The sequence below is a fragment of the Lathamus discolor genome, chromosome 2, assembly GCF_037157495.1.
Source record: "Lathamus discolor isolate bLatDis1 chromosome 2, bLatDis1.hap1, whole genome shotgun sequence".
Lineage (NCBI taxonomy): Eukaryota > Metazoa > Chordata > Aves > Psittaciformes > Psittacidae > Lathamus > Lathamus discolor.
In genome coordinates, this window is record NC_088885.1 from 149,166,396 (window position 1) to 149,186,577 (window position 20,182).

The 20,182-nt window shown below is 40.0% G+C and overlaps 1 protein-coding gene across 1 annotated transcript in view; it reads left to right on the forward strand.

The window, feature by feature from the left end:
• NSMCE2 (NSE2 (MMS21) homolog, SMC5-SMC6 complex SUMO ligase) overlaps positions 1 to 20,182 on the forward strand; it is a 131,084-nt gene that overhangs the window by 45,638 nt on the left and 65,264 nt on the right. The window contains exon 4 of the mRNA XM_065668944.1: positions 15,466 to 15,619. Within this exon, the coding sequence (XP_065525016.1) occupies positions 15,466 to 15,619 (154 nt within the window). The remainder of the gene's footprint in view (positions 1 to 15,465; positions 15,620 to 20,182) is intronic.

The window sequence follows — 20,182 nt, forward strand, 5'->3', positions numbered from 1 at the left end:
TGGTTCTGTGTGCTTCCACAATGACCATTCAGTAAAGTAAATATATGTTGTTATTTTTTTTTGGTGAGGTATTTTTAGTAAATCCTCAGTGCCTGTTTTGTTGAATGACTAATGCATTTTGGTACATCTGAATTAGATCTATAGTGAGTCATTTTGTTTTGTAATGACATATTTAAATGTTTAAATCTCTACAGAAATTAAATATTGTAAAAGACTTTAACCTTTTGTCCTGGGGTTTGGTTTGTGCCTGTATTATATCACCACAAGGCTCTGCTATGCGATGAGCCTTCTGCTTACTCCTGTAAGCTGAAGACTAACAGAATGCTGTACCAGAAAAACATTTCTGGAAATCATAAATGAGCCAGCGTGGTTTTGCACAGCCAGAATTTCAGAGTTTTTTGAATCAGATCTTCCCCTGCTCGCTGTGTAATGTTGTTGCATTTAACATTTCACAATATAGTTGCTGGACTCTTTATTTTTCCCAAGCACCATTCCCTCAACATTGCTAACATTTTCCCTCCTCTCTTCACAGACTGTATTCACTTCACCTTTGGAAATTAAGGCTGTGTTTATGGAGAAGGTTCTGCCAGTGACAAAACTAAAGCAGCTGTATCGGTAGTCCCTATTCCCTGCATTCTTGCTTTTCATGTGCTTTCTTTTGGTAGGGTTTTCTTTTGTATTGTTTTATTTTGTTGAACTCTCATGTAGGACATGGAAGCTGAAATGAAAGGAAAGGATCTGCAAGTTTTATACCAGGATAACTGTAAAATAAAGATAAACATTTATTGCTTGGGTAGACCAGTTTAACAACCTTCCTTGAATTACTTCATCATGTGTACTACTTCTTGAACTACTTCTTTCCTAGACTGCTATCTTTCTTTTATCAGCTCACAATGCCCTTAGAGTCCTTGAGCAAATGCCTGTTATACCAGGCTGTCCTTATTTTGAAATACCTTACAAGCTTTCACTTGTGCTTCATTATCCTGCATTTGTAATCTCTGTTTCTCCTGATGTGTGGTTTATATTGCGTCTTTGCTTCTGTGCCAGGTCCATCATTTATTCTGCGAGCTCTTTAGGGCAGAGAGCTGTTCTCATCATGTGCTTTTTGAAGCCCATACCATATTTTTAGACTCCAAAGAATGATCATCAATCATCTTGAAAGACCAATATCCCTTTATTCTTCTAGCTATGAATGCTGTTTGAGGCTTCTTCTTGCCTTCTCTAAGCAAGGAATCAGAACTACCACAGAAAAAAAGTTGGTTTTGTACTTGCACAAATGGGTTGCATTGTGACAAAGGGTTTGAAAAAGAAACTCCACCCCAACAAGCAAACAAATAAAACACCTAGCTCTCACCATTGTGCAAGAGAGCTGGTAGTATATATGAGAAGAATGGTGGATATTTGTGGTGGTAATTCTGAAATGATTGTGCCTTTCTCCTCTGTGAATATTTATATGTAAAATACAGAGACTGGGATTTTCAGAAGTGCCTACATGATGTAAGAACCCTGCAGAAAGAAAATGAGAGGCTGAAGCCACAGCTGAATGGTTAGGCAATAACCTGGGATGTGGGAGAGCCAGGTTCAAGTACTTGCCTCAATTATCTTTTAATTAGTTATACAAAGTGGAATAACTTCAAACAGGAGAGATGGAGATGTCTTGCCCCTGAATACCCAATAGCCTATGGGCTAGGACAGCTAATATGGGATGAGCAGAGATTTGAAAACGGGTCACTCACCTTACTGATGACTCTTTTAACCACTAAGATATTAAATCTGATAGTATGTGGATTTCTCTCATCGTTGTTTATGAGGAAGGATTTGCCTGGCTTAAACAACTGACTCAAGGAAAGGGTTTGTGGTGGAGGCATCCGTTGCCATTAGAGAAATAGGACTCCCTGTCTCTTAGACAATCTTTGCTTAGACAGCTGGCTTGGGTGAGTCTGTTTTTTTTTTTTTACTTTTGCTTTTTCCATGCATTTTATGAAAAGTCTGACTGATGTAGGGAGGGGGTTGCGTTAGGTAGCAGGATTTCTGAAGTTTACATGATACAGTTTGCATCTTTGCTACAACTTGAATCTTTGAGTTCATCTAGTCACCTGTCACAAAGTAGGGACTTAGAATGGTGCCGACACACTAAACAGAAGGGTGCAAAGGACTTCTAGCAGGGCTGACATTAAATAGCAGACATAAAGACATTGTTAAAATGTATTTACTGCTGAAGGAGGAAACCATGCTAATACACTAATTAAATCAGCTTGAGAGACTCATAATTATCTCTGCAGGATCCGCATCCATTTGATTTGTCCTAATTCAGAGTCATCCTCATCTGCAATCTCTTGCCCAGATGGAGCATGGAAATCGACACAAGCGTTCCTAATATGCAAATAGAGATCTGCAGTTCCACTTCAAAGCGGCAGCTTCTGAAGTGGGAGGTTTAATTATTCCATTTTGAGTTAGTGACTCTGCAAAAGAGGGTTTTTTTCTTCTGCCAATGAGTTGGGTGTTCTTTTTTGTTCAGTTTTGTTACCCAACTTTGCAGGAGGTATGTCTCGTTCTGTCATGCCAACAGTGAAACAAGTTGACCAGTTAATGATCCATCTGTTTACTGATAGTAATCCGTAACTTCCTCAGGGAGTTGCTGGTCCTGTTCTTGGGTTCTTTTGCATGTAGTATTTTATATAACAAAGGTGAGATTCCTCATGGCCCGTCACAGGAGTCTGTCTTGAACTTGAGAAACGAGGGCAGATATCAAGTGCCCTGTATTTTGTAGAGATGAGCTGTGTCTGCTGTCAAAACCTAAATCCTTTGGGCAAAGAGAACGTGCTTGTGAGGCTGGTGGAGAACCGAAAGTCACGAAGCAAGAAATATTATCATGTGTCTGTATGTTGCATGGCAGGAGACAAAACCAAAGGGAAACAATCATGATGGCGATTGATAATGGTTCATTTACAGGAACTGGCCAAAATAGCAAGTGATTGGCTGAGGAACAGCTGAAATTTCATCTGATTGTGAGTAGCTACAGAATAGTGTCAAGTCAAATTAAAATCTTTTACTGCAACGTATGGAGAAGACCCGTGTTGAAGGGTGAGATGCAATTATAAGGTATAGTTGCTGAGGGTGAGCTACACTGTTCCACTGGGATGGTGCATTTTCACTTTATAATGAGGTGACTTGGAAAGGTCACTGACAGTTAGGGAAGGTGCACAGTGGTAGCACTCTCAGGACAAAATATTCCTAGGTACCAGTGGGTGCACCTGGGAGAACATGTAGTACAACACCCCGTGAAGAGGTCGGCACAACCTGCCATTCCTGTGAGACTGCTGAGCCGTGCGTGGAGGGGAGGCAGTGAGGTAAACACTCGCTCCTTCTGCTTCCTAAATCCTTTGCCAGTGACTCAGGAGCTGGTGTTCAGTGAGAATGTAATATATGAAAGGAAGAATGGAGGCATCCCATAATTAGGGCTAAGTAATAAGAGAGAAATCAGTCTAGCATGTGATATACAGCAAGTGAGTCAGAGAAAAGAAGGAAAATCGTGCTTGATGGAGATACAGGAAAGAAAGTGCGTTACTGAAAAGTTGTGATGAGATGAGCTTCAAAAGAAGCTAAAAAAGAGAAAGCAAAGTAATATAAGAAAGATGCAGGATGAGTTTAAAACCAGTACTACGTATAAGAGTTAGGACTGTAAATTCAGGAAGATGTAGGGAGGAGTTCAAATGGCAGGGGAGGTGTGATCAGAGCTGGCATAGGCCAAAAGAACTGGAGGAGACAAATTTGATAGCATTGTAGAAACTGCGGGACAAGGAACAAATGTATTTGTTGAGTTTGCAAATATCAGAAAGGAAGTACTTGCATGCACAGTTTAGAAGAAAATTACTTTTCTTTTAATGTTTTTAAATCTCACCGAAAGTGACAGTTTCTAGTCATGGACACATCAAATTCCAGGGATTGTCAGACAGCATAATAGGAATGGGTTTAATAGTAAAAAAATACTGAGTTTTTTGAGTATTACAGCCAAATTCTTGCTGGTTTGACTTACTGTGTAAGTTCTTATGGAAACAAACAAGATTTCTACTCCGCAACCTTGTTTTGTTAGCCAAGATGGGACTCTCAAGCAGAACCATATTCTTCAGCCTTATAACTGCAGTTGAGGACTCTCCTTTTTTCCCTGGTTTTCTCACCCTGCTGTCACATTTTGCAGGCATGAGTAAACTGATACAGCTGTCACACACCAGTCTCGTTTACAGAAATAGTTGTTTTAAGCTGTTTTAAATTAAAGTTGGATTTTAATGGCTTCCAACAACATGTAACAATCAAGGGCTTATGTGTAATAGGGGAGTCGATACCGGCTGGAGAGTTGGAATATGATTTCATTTTTAGTCACAGTTTTAAGCCTGGATTAACACTTTACATTTAGACTTAAAGAAAGGCATTGCATATAAATTGCAAGAGAATTGCAAACCAAATGTTTCTGATTTTTTAAAACCTCTTCTTGTGTGCTTTGTTTTCTGCAGTCAGCTATCAGATTGCATCCGGTATCCACCTTACAGTTAGGTATTACCATTGCTAGTATTGCGTTTAATTACAGCTTATTATGTTGCACACAGTTTTTTGGGTTTCCTTTAATGTGGAGAGTATGAAGCAAGCTGGTTTTTAGCTAAAATGAGGAATTTAGTGTAATAACTGTAACGAAAAAGCTGTTCAGGTTTCATCTCAGCACCCAGTTTTGTGAGGTTCTCTATGGAAAAAGATGCTCTGGAATCAGGATGTTGGGCTTAGTTGTGCAGGGGGCACAGCTGACAGTCATAGCACAGAAACAGTCAGACAGTTGCGAAGGGGTTTGTGGGCATCATTTTATGTTTTTAAACAAGGATTTTGAAGAAGGATTTAAAGAGATATTCCCAAAGGTTTATGAGGAGCTTTCCCACAGCAGGAGGACCAGGATAGGGAAAGTATTGAATACATTTGTTTTGAGAATCAAGCAAGTAGAATGACAGGCACTGACATCAGCAGTTACCCACTTGCAAGAGCCAGCCTCTTGCTGCTCTGATAGGTGGCAGGAAAGGTGTGTATAGGCTTCAGGGATTTTGGAAAGTCGATGGGAAGGATGTGTAGGGTGGTAAGGTAGAGAAGATTAATCCAGGCTGTTACACAGCACATGTTGTCTTTGCAAAAAACCTGGTGAGTGCGGAGGAACATAGAAGCAACTTAATCTAGCACACTAGGAGCAAAGGCCCTTTGAATGCTAATTTTTTGCTACAGTTTTCTGTTTCTGAGGCTTTCCTCAAGCTTCATTAATAACAAAGCTGGGACCCATAGGCAAAGAGGAGGAAAAAAATTGCAGTGGAAAATATCCTTCTGTCAGATGCTCTTATGCCTACAGGGAGCCTGCAAAAACCAGGGAACTGAGATATCCTGTGACTCCTATCTAGCAAAAAGGGTATGTTAGCATTCCAGAGTGTCCTGTGCAACAGAAAAGAGTTAACTTGTACATGTACCAGGAAAGCACAGAGTGTTTGCCAAGACAAGGAAAGAGGTGCAAGCTGTCAGCTAGAACTGGTAAGTTAAGAAGGATAACAATGGAAGCAAGGCCTGGGATTTAGTGGCTATTAACTCTATTGAGGGCTTTCCTAAGAGGAAGCTGGAAAAGAATATAACACTAATAATGATTGAAGAATGTGATATGTGGAAAGGCTCAAGGGAGAGACTTGTCTCTAAGACATGCTCAGTAAAGTGCAAAATAAAAGGCAATTTTGCCACAGAGCACATACTGGGACTGTCATACAAGTGATGTGTCCAGTACCCACTGCAGTGCGAGGTAGGTACTTTCAGTTTATAAGGAAACTGGGGGGCCACATTGCACTTGTTTTTTTCCTGCTTAGTGCACCTCTGCACCATCGGTGTATTCACTGTTCTGTGTTAAAGGTGGAGCTAATCCTGAGGGAAGTATTGCCATCCTCATCCATATATTAAAATAGATACTTTAGTTTGGAGAGTGGAGGCTCTGTCAGCCAGGATATATGTTTTTCACTACAGTCAATTCAAATAAAGCATGAGTCTGTACTTAAGAATTCTTACTGCTGTTTCCCCAAAGTGTAAAGGTTACGTTTAGTCTTAATGAAAAATGACAAAGTGACTCACATTGCTGTTTTGGAGATTATGAAGCAGAAATGCTGTCAGTGCTGAAGAACTTTTTGGGGACCAGAATTTCATCAGATGAATGAAAAAAAACCAGAGGAGTAAAAGCTGAAAAAGCCTGCTTGACTCTTTCAAGGGAGTTGTATCCAAGGAAGATGGAAAACCTCCCTCTGGAAAATCAGCTGATTTTAACAGTACATGCTGTATGCAGGTCTCCAAAGGGTAAGTCATACTTTGTATTTAAACAGCTGCCATAAATCAGCAGTGTTTTGTAGGAGCTGGTGAAGGTAACACTGAATTGTACTTGTTTTAGGATTTGGCCCTCTATTTCCACACTCTGGAAAACATGGGGTTTAGAGATCTCAGTCAACCAAGCAGAGCCATACAAGAGTAAACAGGTCGTAATCTGAAATCACCTTAGGGCCTTCTTCTGCTCCCATTGAAATCAATGTCTAAATTCCCCTCAGTTTGAGCGGGATATTAAAATAATAATAAAAAAGCTCTAATATCCATGTTAATGTATTTTCTAAATATGTGAATTAATCAGCAGCTTGGTAAACTGGTTCAACAGCCTGATGCATTTGCTGAATCAACCTTGCTAAAACAGATGCACCATCTGCCTCGCAGTTTCTAGCATGCTGTTAAAATAAAGCAACATTTTATAAGAATAGCTGGTTTTTGCTGTTACAGGCCTTAATCTGTGCTCAGGCAAAATTGCTTAGATCCAGATGTGGTATATCTCTAGTGCCCCAAAATTACCTTGCAAAACTATGTTTGTGGCAGAACTTTAATATAAAAGGAGAAGGGATTAATGAATTTATGTACTTGCTTCTCCACTGTGTCTTGAACCATATTTTTTAGGTGTTTTCATAAATGTCTCCAAAATACTGTGGATTTTTTTTTTGCTTTGTTGTTTTCATATATTGAAAAACTACAAAGGAACAAGATGCAGGCTTCTATTTGATTGAAATCATTAAGAAAATTCAGTCCAACCCTCATGGCAAACCGCAGGCAGTTGGGCTTTCAGAAGTGCTGAAGGGATTAAGGTGCTAAATATCCATTAACTTTCTTCACTTTGGTACCTTGGGAAAACCTCACCTCTAATGCTCACATTTGTTGCTGTCTTTATGAGCCAGGTTTACACTATGGGTAGCAAGTAGTTTCAATACTGGTATTTCCATGAGATCCCCTTTCATTGCTTCTTTTTACCCCTTTGCGCTTTGCAGTGCAGCTCATAATGGTCTTGGAGAGAAACAAAAAGTTGCTCACAGTCTTGTCTTCACCATAGTGGGTAACTGGGGAAAATATAAAGGTATTTTCTTTTCTGTTATAAACATGTGCCTAGTAAAGCATTTTGCTTGAGGTGAACCTTCTAACAGATGGGAACCCCAAGAGCTGCTGTTCAGGCCATAAACTTTGCATTTGTGCCCAGGCAGTTTTGCTTCTTCATCTGGTGCTCATGTACTTTAATCCCACTCTGTATGTATGGTTCCTTTCTAAATGGGAGAAAGAAAGCAAAGCAGGGTGGGCCCGAGTCCATTTCTAGCCTTACCAAAATAACTCTTTACATGCTGCGACTTGTGAGGAGTTCCTTTGGATATACCCCAATGTTCATGGAAGCAGGGTGCGCCCAAGTCCATTTCTAGCCTTACCAAAATAACTCTTTACATGCTACGACTTGTGAGCAGTTCCTTTGGATATACCCCAGTGTTCATGGAAGCAGTGTGTGCCCCTCTGTACTTACTTTCTTCATAAAGGTTAAACACCTCCAGCTGCCTTCAAAGTAGGGAAAACAGTGGAAGATACTGGCAATGTCATTGGAGCGGACACCTTAGCTACAACCACTGCATTGACATGCTGCTTTTTGCACCATGGCAACCCTGCCTCACCTCCAGGCTGTGACTCTGGCAAAGTCTTGGGATATTTGAAACGTGCTGACAGTCATTTTCTGTTATGCTGGCCCGGTTTAATAGGCAGTATGTGTCATAAGTATGGGTCAGCCCTTATAAATATGCCTCTCTTGGCATTTCACAATTGTCTGTTGCTCAACCAGAGTCCCAGCCCTGCAGTCATGATGTATAGAGGTGTTGAATCTCCTCAATCAGAAGTGGGCCCTTAGGCAGTTCTGACTGCAGCAGAGCTGTGTTCCAATGAGTGCAGCTCCTGCTGCTGAGTGATGATATCCTTTTTGACTGCCCTTGCAGATGTTTCCAAGAGCTGTGTTTTATTTGTGCATCAACAAATGATCTGATATTTGCTAAGGGTTTGAATCCAGCCATTGAAGAATAATAAATGACTGTTTAGGTTGAGCTGAAATTTTGCAGCCTGATTCAGTTACAGTGGTGACTCACTTAGAGTTGGTTCTCACATGATTCACAAAGTGTATGGGTGACTCAACCCACAAATTTACTTAGCTCCCATGTTATTTTCCCTCTCAGTGAAAAAAAAATCGGTTATAATAAATAATCACAGCAAACTTTGACTTACCCCAAGGTAAAATAATATGCGTGTTGAAAGGCTGCATATTTGTAATAATAAATTACTTAGTGAGGTAAGGATGAAATAATAGGACATAAGTATCGTTAAACAAGAAAGAAATGTGATGTGCATTTTTGGTTGATTTTGTTGCATAGCAGAGGTAAATAAAGGGAAAATAGTTATTTTTATCTGATGGAGATGCTCAGAGAGGCTGTTTTGACAGTGTCTGTAGTTATGGTTGTAGCCGGCCAATTCTTGGCATTTGTTCTCTGAAATAAGTAGTTTTAGATACACCCATGTCTGCATCAGACATTTTAAAGTGATGGCCATTCAGAAAGTGTGAGATGCCTAGGTTCTGAAAACTGGGTCTTTACAGGATGTCTTAATCTAGGCACCCCAAGCCCTGAAGTACCTGAAGTCTGTCTGAAAACTCTTGACTGAGTTCCTTTAATAATACTGAATTCACAGAGATAAGAAATTCCGTTCCAACAGCAGCTATAAGATACTATATTTTCGCTCAAAAGATGCAACTGCTATCAGTGTTCCATAAGCATATGTACAGGCACATGACTGTAGTGTAAATGCAGTCTAAATTACTATGAGTTTAGAGTTAGATGGAGACATCAGCGTATCCTTTTTTGGGTTGTTCCAGAAGAATATAGATGTCTAGGTAACTGCATACCTCTGAGCTTCTTAGCACTGGGTGACTAATCACCCTCCCTTTCATAAATGAAACAACAAAGAATCTGGAAAATGAAGACACTCTGCCATCTCAGCTGACTCTGTCATTAAGAAGGTCATTAGCAAGCAGGAATGGTTCTTTACCTCACAACTACCAAATGTCAGTAATATCCATCAATTAAACTTCAAAAGTCCATATTTGGTAGGGATTAAATTACAGGGAGCAAATAATGTGTAGTTTGAAAGATTAAGGTGAGAATTCTGAATTCTTTGGAAAGATAGTTCCTTTGCAGGTTGTGTTGCGGGTTTGAGGAAACCTCAGCGTGGTTCAGATATAGCAGGAAATATCGGAGGAATAAAACGGATGGCCCTGGCAAACTCTCCAAAGCTAAGGGGCAAAAGTGATGGCTGTGAGAAGGGGTACCTGTGAATAGCGACAGGATTTAAAGTATACAACTAAAGGACTTCTGTGCTAGAGAAGAAAGAAAAGGCTAAAAAATAACCGTGGCGCGTCACATGGTGAACCACTGCAACGCAAAGTCCAAAGCAGCATTTTTGTGGTACGCAGAATGCCGCTCTTCTATCACAAAGTTTGCCAAGCAGCCACAAGCAGTTTCAGGCCTCTTTGTAGGGAGTGAACCAAATGCACATGTTAATTTGAACTTTCCCTCAGCTAAAGAAGAAGGTGAAAGGATGGCTTTGTGCTCAAAGCACAGAACCGGGGTTTATTTATTCTTGGTACTGCCACAGTCTCCTTGTGCAACCTTAGGCCAAGTTATTCGTCTCTTCATGCCACAGTGTCCCCATTTGTAAAGTACAGTTGATGGTACCGATGTCACAACAGGCATTTGAGGCTAAATTCCTTAATGTTTGTAAAGTGTTTTGGGACATAATACGGGGAAGGACAAATTGCTGAATGCTGCAGCGCTGCATGCAGAGTTATGCTAATCAGTTAGACACTGATCCCTCACTGTATGTAGACTAATACTGCAAGCTGGTGCAATTTAGTCTATGGTACATGTAACGTCACTGGTTCTTGGATTGGTCTAGCACAGAATAATTTATTTCCTGTTTGGTGGTTATGGTAATTCCCCATACTGCCTCTTCGAATACCCTAAAGGTTTACCATTATCTTAGGCTGGCCTTTCAAAAAGCCTGATTTTTGAGGCATAGTTTAACAGTTTATGCATGGAATAGGCACACTACCAGTTGAAGAATCTACAAAAGGAATGCTCAGCTTTAGAGATAGATACTGGCAGAAGTCAAAGACCTGGCTCATTTCATAAGTGTTGCCCATCAAACACAATAACCTCTTAGCACAAATGAGCTGAGACCAGGTGGTGTGGTGTGTGGCTATAAGCAAATGTCTTTTGATAGGTAAACCACAGATACGTTTTCCAACACAATTACTTTTTTAGCGTTTTCTAAATGTGTTTTCCTGTCAGCACTGCTGGTAGAGATGTATGGAGTACCATTAATTGTCATGTATAACATGTCTGTTCTCCCTCTTATTGCCGAGCTCCCATGTAAATACCCACATGGTTCCTTGCTGCTACGGGACTGTCACAGCAGATGCTTCTGCTTTTTTCTATCGCTGTAAACAAGCTGTTGTGACTGATACTTCTTTTCACCATATGTCCTGAACACTCCCAGTTCATAGTTATATGTCATTTCAGGATGCTTTGTAGGGTGTGTATGCCTCCACCCCATTTCAAAATCAATGTAAGTCTCAATGGATTGACTAATGACTGTAAGGTGTTACTTGGCATGCTGGTTTTGGCTGACACTGCTTCTAAATGAACAGTTGTTTGCTTAATGTGTCTTTCATGGTTCCTTCGTGAAGTAACTTCTACTGAGAGATTGAACATGCTTCAGATTTGCTACTAAACATTTATCTGACATGCTGAGACTGAAAAGAAGTACAACCCCAATATGTTGCCCTGATGACTGGCAATTTTCTTGTGTCCCTTAGCCATATCCTAAATTTGTATTGTCTTCATGCATTTTGGTATGCTCATCATCACTACATCCATCATGAATCTATAGAGTAGGAATGGGTGGTGAGAACTAAAGAAAACTGTGCTATACCTGGAAGAGTGTGTATGATATTCTGTCTCACCATGAGGAACTAGGACTGATGTCACATTTTCTTTCATTTGTTTCCATTTATGCTGTTGGGTTAGAGCATTCTCAGTTCTCTTGAGAATATGGATATGCAATAGGATATGCAGAAACCAAAGAGAAATTGCTTGTGCACAGCAAACATATTTACTTGTTATTAGTGTGGGTGGACATGCCTTATTATTCACCTGTGACACGTTGACCTTCCAGAAGGTCTGCCTGGCATAGTAGTGCTTATAATAGCATTCATGATGGTAGAGTATTGAGTGTGGTCAGGAATGGTGTCTCTACTAATCATTTTAATAAAAGCAATTGTCTGGAGGTGAACAGAAACTGAATTTAAATTGGAAACATGAAAGATGTTAAACTACAGGAAAGAGCATCCTTTGAGCATCTCTTGTCTGACTCTTTAGATTTCTATACTAGAAGGTTGTCTGAGCTTATGTCATACGGTAACACCGCACTGCCTGACTGTCCTCACAATGCAATATATTGCTCTTGGGAATATAGCTGATGTGAAAGACTTCATTTTTTCTTGATAACTGGTGGAATTGCTCATGTTGCCTTTAGCAAATAGGATGATATCTCTTACTTGGTTAGATACATGGCAGTAAGCTGTGTGATAGTTCTGTAGCCAAGGAAGGGGTTTATGTAACTGTTCTTTGAGGTTAGTACAGATACTGACGTGAATTTCTGCAGTTGCACAGTGGCAGGGGAAAAGCTTGTTTGTGTGTATACAAGGCAGCTTCTCAAACATCTCATGGCAGGGGGGTTGGAACTGAATGATCTTAAGGTACTTTCCAACGCTAACTATTCTATGATTCTATGATCTGGCCTTTTTGCCAACATGACAGTATAAGTTGCAGTCCCTTCTCTCTTTCTGCTCCTATGTGTAAAGTCCTTTAATTCTGGAAGTTGGAGTTGAGAAACTGAACTAACATTGACTGCGCCTTTCTCTTCACCTCTCACTCTGAGGGTATGATTGAAGATGCTGTGTTGCTGGATTTTGATACTCAAATCTTTCATGAGTCAAGAAAAAGATTAAAAGAGCCTGATGTAACTGTACCAATGTGTAACTTAGTCCCTATGGAGAGGAAAAGACTGTTGACATTGTCTTTGCTACAGATAGATGTCTGTGATGAATGTCCATAGCATTTCTTTTTGTGCGCATACCAGCAACTTAGAAGCACTTTGGTTTGTTGGGGTTTTTTAACATACACAACTGGATCTTCTATATGGTATCTGGCCATAGTGCTCTCATTCATGTTGAGGGCAGGTCCTAGTGACGGGTGGTGATTTGGGCTATGCTTGTGAGTGTGGTTCTCTGTTTATACATTATTTTTATGTTAAAGAGAGAATGTCTGTAAAAGCAGCCTGATGGAGTTGTTGCAGGAAGGAGTATGTTTGCACTACGTGTTGTCCAGATCAAATAATTATTTTATAACGTATTGGATTTTCAGTGTATTTAGATTTAGTAACTGCTTTCTTGTGCTTGTGTACACTTGGTGGCCAGTTTTCTTCTCCAGCTGAATACAGAACAAGTTGATTTTGGTTCTGATAGGCCTTCTTTTGCAGCAGTTTGTCATGGTTTAGCCGCAGACAGCAACTAAGTCCCACACAGCCACTTCCTCAATCCTCTGCAACGGGATGGAGGAGAGAATCAAAAAAAGTAAAAGCGAGTAAACTCGTGGGTTGAGATGAAGGCAGTTCAGTAGGTAAAGCAGAAGAGATGCACACAAGCAGAGCAGCACAGGAATTAATCACTGCTTCCCATCCCAGTTCAGCCCATTTCCAGGCTAGCAGGGCTCCATCAGTTGTAATGGTTACTTGGGAGCACAAACACCATCACTGTGAATGTCCCTTCCTTCCTTTTCTTCCCTCAGCTCTGTACGTTGATCATGACGCCATATGGTGTGGAATAACCCTCGAGTCAGCTGGGGTCAGCTGTCCCTGCTGTGTCCCCTCCAACTCCTTGTGCACCCCCAGCCTGCTCGCTGTGGGGTGGTGAGGAGCAGAAAAGGCCTTGGCTCTGTGTAAGTGCTGCTCAGCCGTGACTAAAACACCTCTCTGGTATCAGCACTGTTTCCAGCACAAATCCAAAACGCAGCCCCATACCAGCTAATATGGAGAAAAGTAGCTACCCCAGCCAAAACCAACACACAGAGGCAACATGTGAGTACGTGTGATTGCCCTCATTGCCCAAAGCACAGAATGCTCCTATTTCCTTAGCTCCTTTTGTCAAGTTTCATGGGCTAAGGACTGTACGCTACTGCTTGGCTTTATGTAGCACTCTGAGCATCTGTGCTGTTGGTCTTCAGAGTCACTGTACTCCTTTGGTACCAGGTCATTCCTGAGTCTCTCCCATTGACAGCTGGATGTTGTGGTAGGTGATCTTTCATCTCCAGGTGCCTTTGAAAACTACACGCTATCACCTGGCAGTGCATGCTTTTCTCTTATTTTAATTCTTGCCACAACTTGTGTCTGCCTAAAGTAAATGTGCCAAACTGCTTTACGCTTGCAAGAAATAATAGTTCTATGGATTGCTTTGCTTGGATTAAAAGGAAGGTTTAGTTTTCATGGCTATGTAGCATTTCACATATCTGCAAAGTCCATTTTTGCACAAATATTTATTATTTCATTGGCTACTGAAATAAGATGTATTCCATAGGATTTCCAAGGTCTCTGTAAACTCTGAAACCTGTAAATGATTTGATGAAGTGAACTATTTTTGTCTCAGTAGGCTCTTTTCCTGTCTTTCACAATGCCCAGTACAATGGTATGGTGAGGGGCAGAATTTCATACGTGCTGCAGGGGAAGAGTGGCTCAGCAGAAATGCTGCTTCCCTCCTTTATTTCAGAATGACATGTTTCGCCATATGTTTGGGATAGAAATAGCTTTTGTCTGATTCAGGAAATGCTTAGCATTAAGAATTTGACAGATGTCCACCTTCTTTCAGAGTCTGTGCTGTTGCTGATTGTCATTGCATAGCACAGTCCCCACCACCTGTAAGCTAGCTCTGATGAAGACCTGTCAAAGGTACAATTCCCTAGAATTTCATGTCGGGAAGCAAAGACTCTAATCATTGTTTTCTGGGGGTTCACAAAGTGGTTTTTGCATTCTTGGAATGTCTTAGTATCGCCTACATGATTGACTTCCCTTTTGTTTCTAGTCATTCGTTCTCCAGATTATTTCAGATGCAATTATTATAAGCAAATGATTTTCAGGAAACTGTTTTTGCCTGCCTGTATGGCATAATGCTTCTTGTTCACACAGCACAAATAGAGGTGGTTTCCTTTTGCATTAGCTATTTGTGCTGCTTTTGCTGCTGTTATCAGAGAGTCATAGAATGGTTTGGGCTGGAAAGATCATCTAGTTCTGAATCCCTGGCATGGGCAGGGACACCTCACACTAAACCATGTTGCCCAAGGCTCTGTCCAGCCTGGCCTTGAAACACTGCCAGGGATGGAGCATTCACAACTTCTTTGGCCAAGCTGTTCCTGTGCCTCACCACCCTCACAGTAAAGAACTTCTTCCTTATATCTAACCTGAACTTTCCCTGTTTTAGTTATCATGGTAGTCATGCAAGTAGATTTTAAACTTCCAGAAAGCTGATTCAAAAATGGGGAGAGAATGGAAGTTTTTTGAAAACTCTTTAAAATTATTTGTCTTTCAATCACCTTCTTACTTTATGGACAGAGTTGTACTCTGTGGTTTCATTCACATTCAGTGTTATGCTGGCTCATGTTAACATGTTGACCTTTACCACTCATGGATGTAAATTTGACTGCAGGGTTCAGTTTTGCCTGTTGTTAGTGTGAGAAGTAACCTGTACAACAGTAACTGAGTAAAATGCACTGAGAAGTTAATCTCTACATATCATAGTTACTTCTGCTGAAACAAATATTTACCTGGAGGTTATGGTTTCAGAGCAGGAAATTTAACTGTAGTCAAAAGAAACTGAGATTATCTTCATGACTTTTTGCTTGATATCTTCTGCTTTGTATTAAAATAGGTCATAATGAATAACATTGTACTTCTTATTCCTTACAGATCAAACGAGAAAAACCAGAAAACATACCAGATTTAAAGTCTTTAGTACACGAAAAATTTACTGCAATGGAGAGCGAGAACAGTGACTCAGATTTGCAAAAGAATGAAAAATATGTATATTTTAAGGATCAACTTAAACAGATGAGAAAACAATGTAAGTCTTATCTTTTAACTATAGATTCTTTGAATGCTAAATGGCAAGATGTGACTAACTGCCCTATAGAGCTGCCGGTTATGGCTCAAACTGAGGTGGGTGTTTGTATTTAAAAACTTACTTAAATTGCTATCTGTGCAGAAGGAAGCCGGTGTAATTACCTTGGTAGTTTTATTTAGACTCCCACAGCTCCTGCTATGTCTGAATACAAATACCCTGAAAATGTTGCTTCACATCTTTTTCTGTGGAAGGTGGGCTTTTCATTAGAAGCCTTTCTCATTAGTTTTATTCTTAGTTGATAGGATCTTCTAAAAAGATTAGGTAAGCTGTTTTCATTTGTCACTTAAACAAATTGCTCTTGTTTCACAACTTAGCATGTGTTGCAACTCTAAGAAGACCTTTGCTTTAATGGTAGAACTATATTGTTGGAAAATGCTTACTGTGTGTGTTCTCAGGTTTACAGCTCCTATGCACGCACCATGTAACACTGCAATTTATAAAAATCTGGTTTTCTTAATTCATGTGATTTATCAAGTGTTAAATGATGAAGTTATTTGTGCTTGAATTACCAGAAAAGTTGGAGAGTGAACGGGTCCAGTATTTATGCAACACAACAAAACTGTACGCTTTTATTGCCCTGCAGATTATAGCAGCCATTAAAATATCTCTGATTACTGCTGCTGGGAAAGTTCATAGGCTCTAACACTATTTGTGCTGCTCTTCCCCAATCGTGATCGTGTTTTGAACTCATATTATTCTGCTTGCTGTCCCTTGACCCCTGAACCTATTCCCTCCCACCCTGCATTTTGATTTCAACATAAACTGGTATCTCAGGAACCTCAGGAGTTATAGATTAATGATTTATACCATTAGAAAACGATACTCTGGATGCTTTCCTGTAGCTCTCCTTGAGTTTTGTTTTTGTGGAGCCCTATCCAAAACCCACTGAAACTAGCGGAAAGAATTTTCCTGCTGAGTTCACTGGACTTTGGATTACTTCCTTGTTCTCTGTAGAGATTTATGAAGTGTGAAGACATGTTTGACAAGGTGAATTTTAGATCTGATATCTGAAAACTCCCTCGGATTAGAGCTTGAGGGCTTAATATATGCATTTCCCCTTCTTTATGGTTTCTGAGATTTTGGATTTGAGTATTAGCATTGATCTCTGAGTTCAAGTGAGCTCTTGGCACTATTCTTAAGAATGAACATACCAAGTTGCAGACCACAAAACAGTGTAATTTTCGCTCCCTGCATAACCATAAAATTATTACTGCCCCACCATTATGTTGTAATTCCTAATTTCCAGGTGTTTGTAACTGAGAAGATAAAATCTTGATAACTGACTTTGGATTTACTTTCCACCCTGTAATTGCCTGAGGAAGGGGTGTATGCCCTAGTACTACATTCAGCTCAGGCTGTGGGACTGAGTTCTAACTGGAATACCTGTTGAAAAAAAAGGTATTAAATAAGATTAAATAAGATTAAATAAGCACAGGAAATGTTATTCTTGGGAAAAAAAAATATGCAAGGACATCATTCTGCTAATACTGCCTGAAATCCAGATATGTCCTATTAGCCACTTGGACTTCTGTTTTAGTTGTGCACAGAGGTCAGACTGTGTCCAGTATGAAATGCATGGTGATGTTGGATGGGCTGCTGTGTTCAGACTGTTTCAGTCAGATGGGTCAGGTTGGGTTTTGTAGAACACATGATGTTTTGGATGAGGTAAATCCATCACATTTGCTCCTATTGCAGCATTTTATGCAATTTAAAAAGCTGAATGGAAAGTTATTAGTTAGCTTTCACAGGCTTGGCTGCAGTATAATGAGCATGCATTCAAATAAAGAGCCTGGTACGTCCCCCCTTCTTTTGAAATGGATAAGTAAATGCCACCTCAGATCTGCAGATAGAAATAGGTGGAAAATTCAAAGTTAAACTTTTCAAAGCAAGCACAATAGTGCTGCCTTAAGGTTGCATTAATATTGTGTCTTCTGCCTAAATAGTCTGTTGATCCACCACAAAGTCACTTTCCTGCTTTACTTTCCTCTTCAAAAGGCTTTTTTACAGGGAAGGCTCTCAGAAATTCTTGAGTGATAATGGATGACTTTAGATCAGTGGAGTCTGTTTGTATTCACAGATGTAAATTTCCAGTGACCTGGAACCAGTAAGATTGTTCAGTTTCTCTGTTGTAGCTGTGTGAACTTCTTGCCATTGCCCTTATCCTCTCTCTCTCCTTTTCTGTGTTTTGGGCACTCACATATAATCTTTAAAAAGACCTCAACAACTGAATGTCACAAATTCATTCACAAGCTTAAAAATGACAGATACATTCTCATAGGATCAGGGTCTCTGGTCTTAACATCTTTGTGAGAAGCTAAGCTGACGTGTACTCTGGTACAGAAAGTCTGTTCTTGTTGTTGGGCTCTATGTAGTAAATTACTATGCTGAGATGTGTAATTGAGCACTATCTAAAATATCACATACACCGTGCGGAAAGTAGTGTTACTGTAAAGAGTAGGCTCAAAAGCAGGGACGTTTGGGTTGCAGTACTAGCTGAGCTCAGATACAGAACATTAAGGTCATCCTGTTAAATAGTCAGCAGCGTGCTTGAGTCAAGTCACCTGTGTATTCTTTAGCTTCTCCTTTATGCATTGTGGTTTTGAAAGCATGAATCCTACAATACTGGTCCCATAATACAGCATATTATAATGTGTCTTCAGTTTTTGGGACACTACTGGTGTGAGTTAGGTGTAAAGCTGCTTGATGTGAGTTACATGTATCAATAACTTCATCTACAGCTACCTGGCTGCTACTTTGTTTTCAGGTATTAGTCTTTGGGCACAACTTAGTGCCTGAGTCCTGGCCCGTTTCAAGCACACATATACAGTGTGATCTAGTTTTTAGCTCTTTGGGGGTTTGGTTTTATTGCTAAATCAGATAAGATATAAAAACTCCAGCCATGTTTTCTCAGAGGAGCTTTCCTGGAGTTTTCTCTTGTCCTGGCCTTTTCTATCTAAAGAGCAGATGGGGTAGATGCTAAAACGATTTGCCTTTCATGATAGGTTACCATTAATCATGACATAGTTTTTATGCAGAGTTTGACATTTTTGTTGTAGAATAGCTGAACAAGGAAGCGTTGTAGTCTCATATTGTCTTGCTACTTAGAAATTAACTAGCGTTTGAAGGAGAAAAACTTTGTTTTGGGGTATGGTGCAGAGTGTGAAGCAGTTAAATATAACCTTATTTCAACAGAAGATTCAGAAGGCTAATACGTTTTGTCTCTGGATATTTGGTGCCCCAGTGATGAAAAGGAGCTGTGTGGTTGTTCCCTGCCACCTAAGAGATGACATGAAGCATAGTAGGTACCTCTGATACTCTCAAGGAGGAGATCAGCACTGTATCACCTTCAGGTTGTCCTCTTCTCCAGGCAGCTCTGCGGGCAGGAGACCTTCTTCTCTTTGAGCTTTAGCAGCAGCTAAAGTGAAGAAATGAAATTGGGAAAGTGCATCTGTGTGACAGTAAAGATGATATCATGCCTCAGAGCAGTTTCTGTTCTGCTCAGCTTTCAGACAGTTTGCAGGCATTTTCCCGCAGTCTGTGAGCCTTTATTATGCAGCTCCTTTAGCTGGAATTTGTGCAAAATGATGCGAAATCTCCACCTCTGATGATATGTGTCAAAACACTGTCAGACGGGCTTTATGTGAAGAGCAAGTGATTTTTTCCTGAAGTCTGTTTTCAGAACGATCTCAAATTCCTAAATTCTCACTTCTTATTTTTAATGGAAAACATTTTCATTTTTTGACTCAAACCTGCTTAGAACGTAAGCAGTGGAAAAGAAGTGGTGATTAATATGTTTTTGTAGTATTTTCAGCCATGTTTTATACCCCAAAATGACTACATTATCTTTTCCAAATAGTGGAGCACTTGGAGGGATATTCGCTAAGTCTGGTAATAGCAGCAAGTTCTAAATGGTTACATGTGTGGTTTGTAAGAAAACATTTTTGTGACCCTGCATGACTGATGCGCTGTTTAACACATAAGGGTCCTGCATCTGCAAAGTGCTTTAGTGATCTTCTTTTGATTAAGTGAAATGCTTGAGCAAATTGCTTAAAGTGCCTGAGTAGGTTCTTTGAAATGGGTGAGATTGCTGGCATGTTTCACTTCCTTATTGGAGTGTAACCACAGTACAGAACCATGCAGGACTAAGCCTATAGGAACCAAGTCATGATTACTGCAGGAATTGTAACTTCGCATTTTGTATCTTCTGTAAATTTAAAATCCCACCTTCTGTTTAAAGTTGTATTACCAAGTCTTTTTATTCCATGCCAATATATATAGAATATATATATATCTCTATATATATATATCTCAAAGGCATCTTCTGGCACAGAGTATGAGAATTTTGCCTTCATAAAATGAAAGTAAGATCTGCCTTTAATCTCTGTGTATCAGTTTAAATTTCTGATACTTTGTGCAAAGAGCTAATCAGCAGGTATAATCTCTCCTCCTGTGACCCTAGCTGCCGCTGCTGTTTGCTGAAGGTTATTTAGTTTCACATTCGAT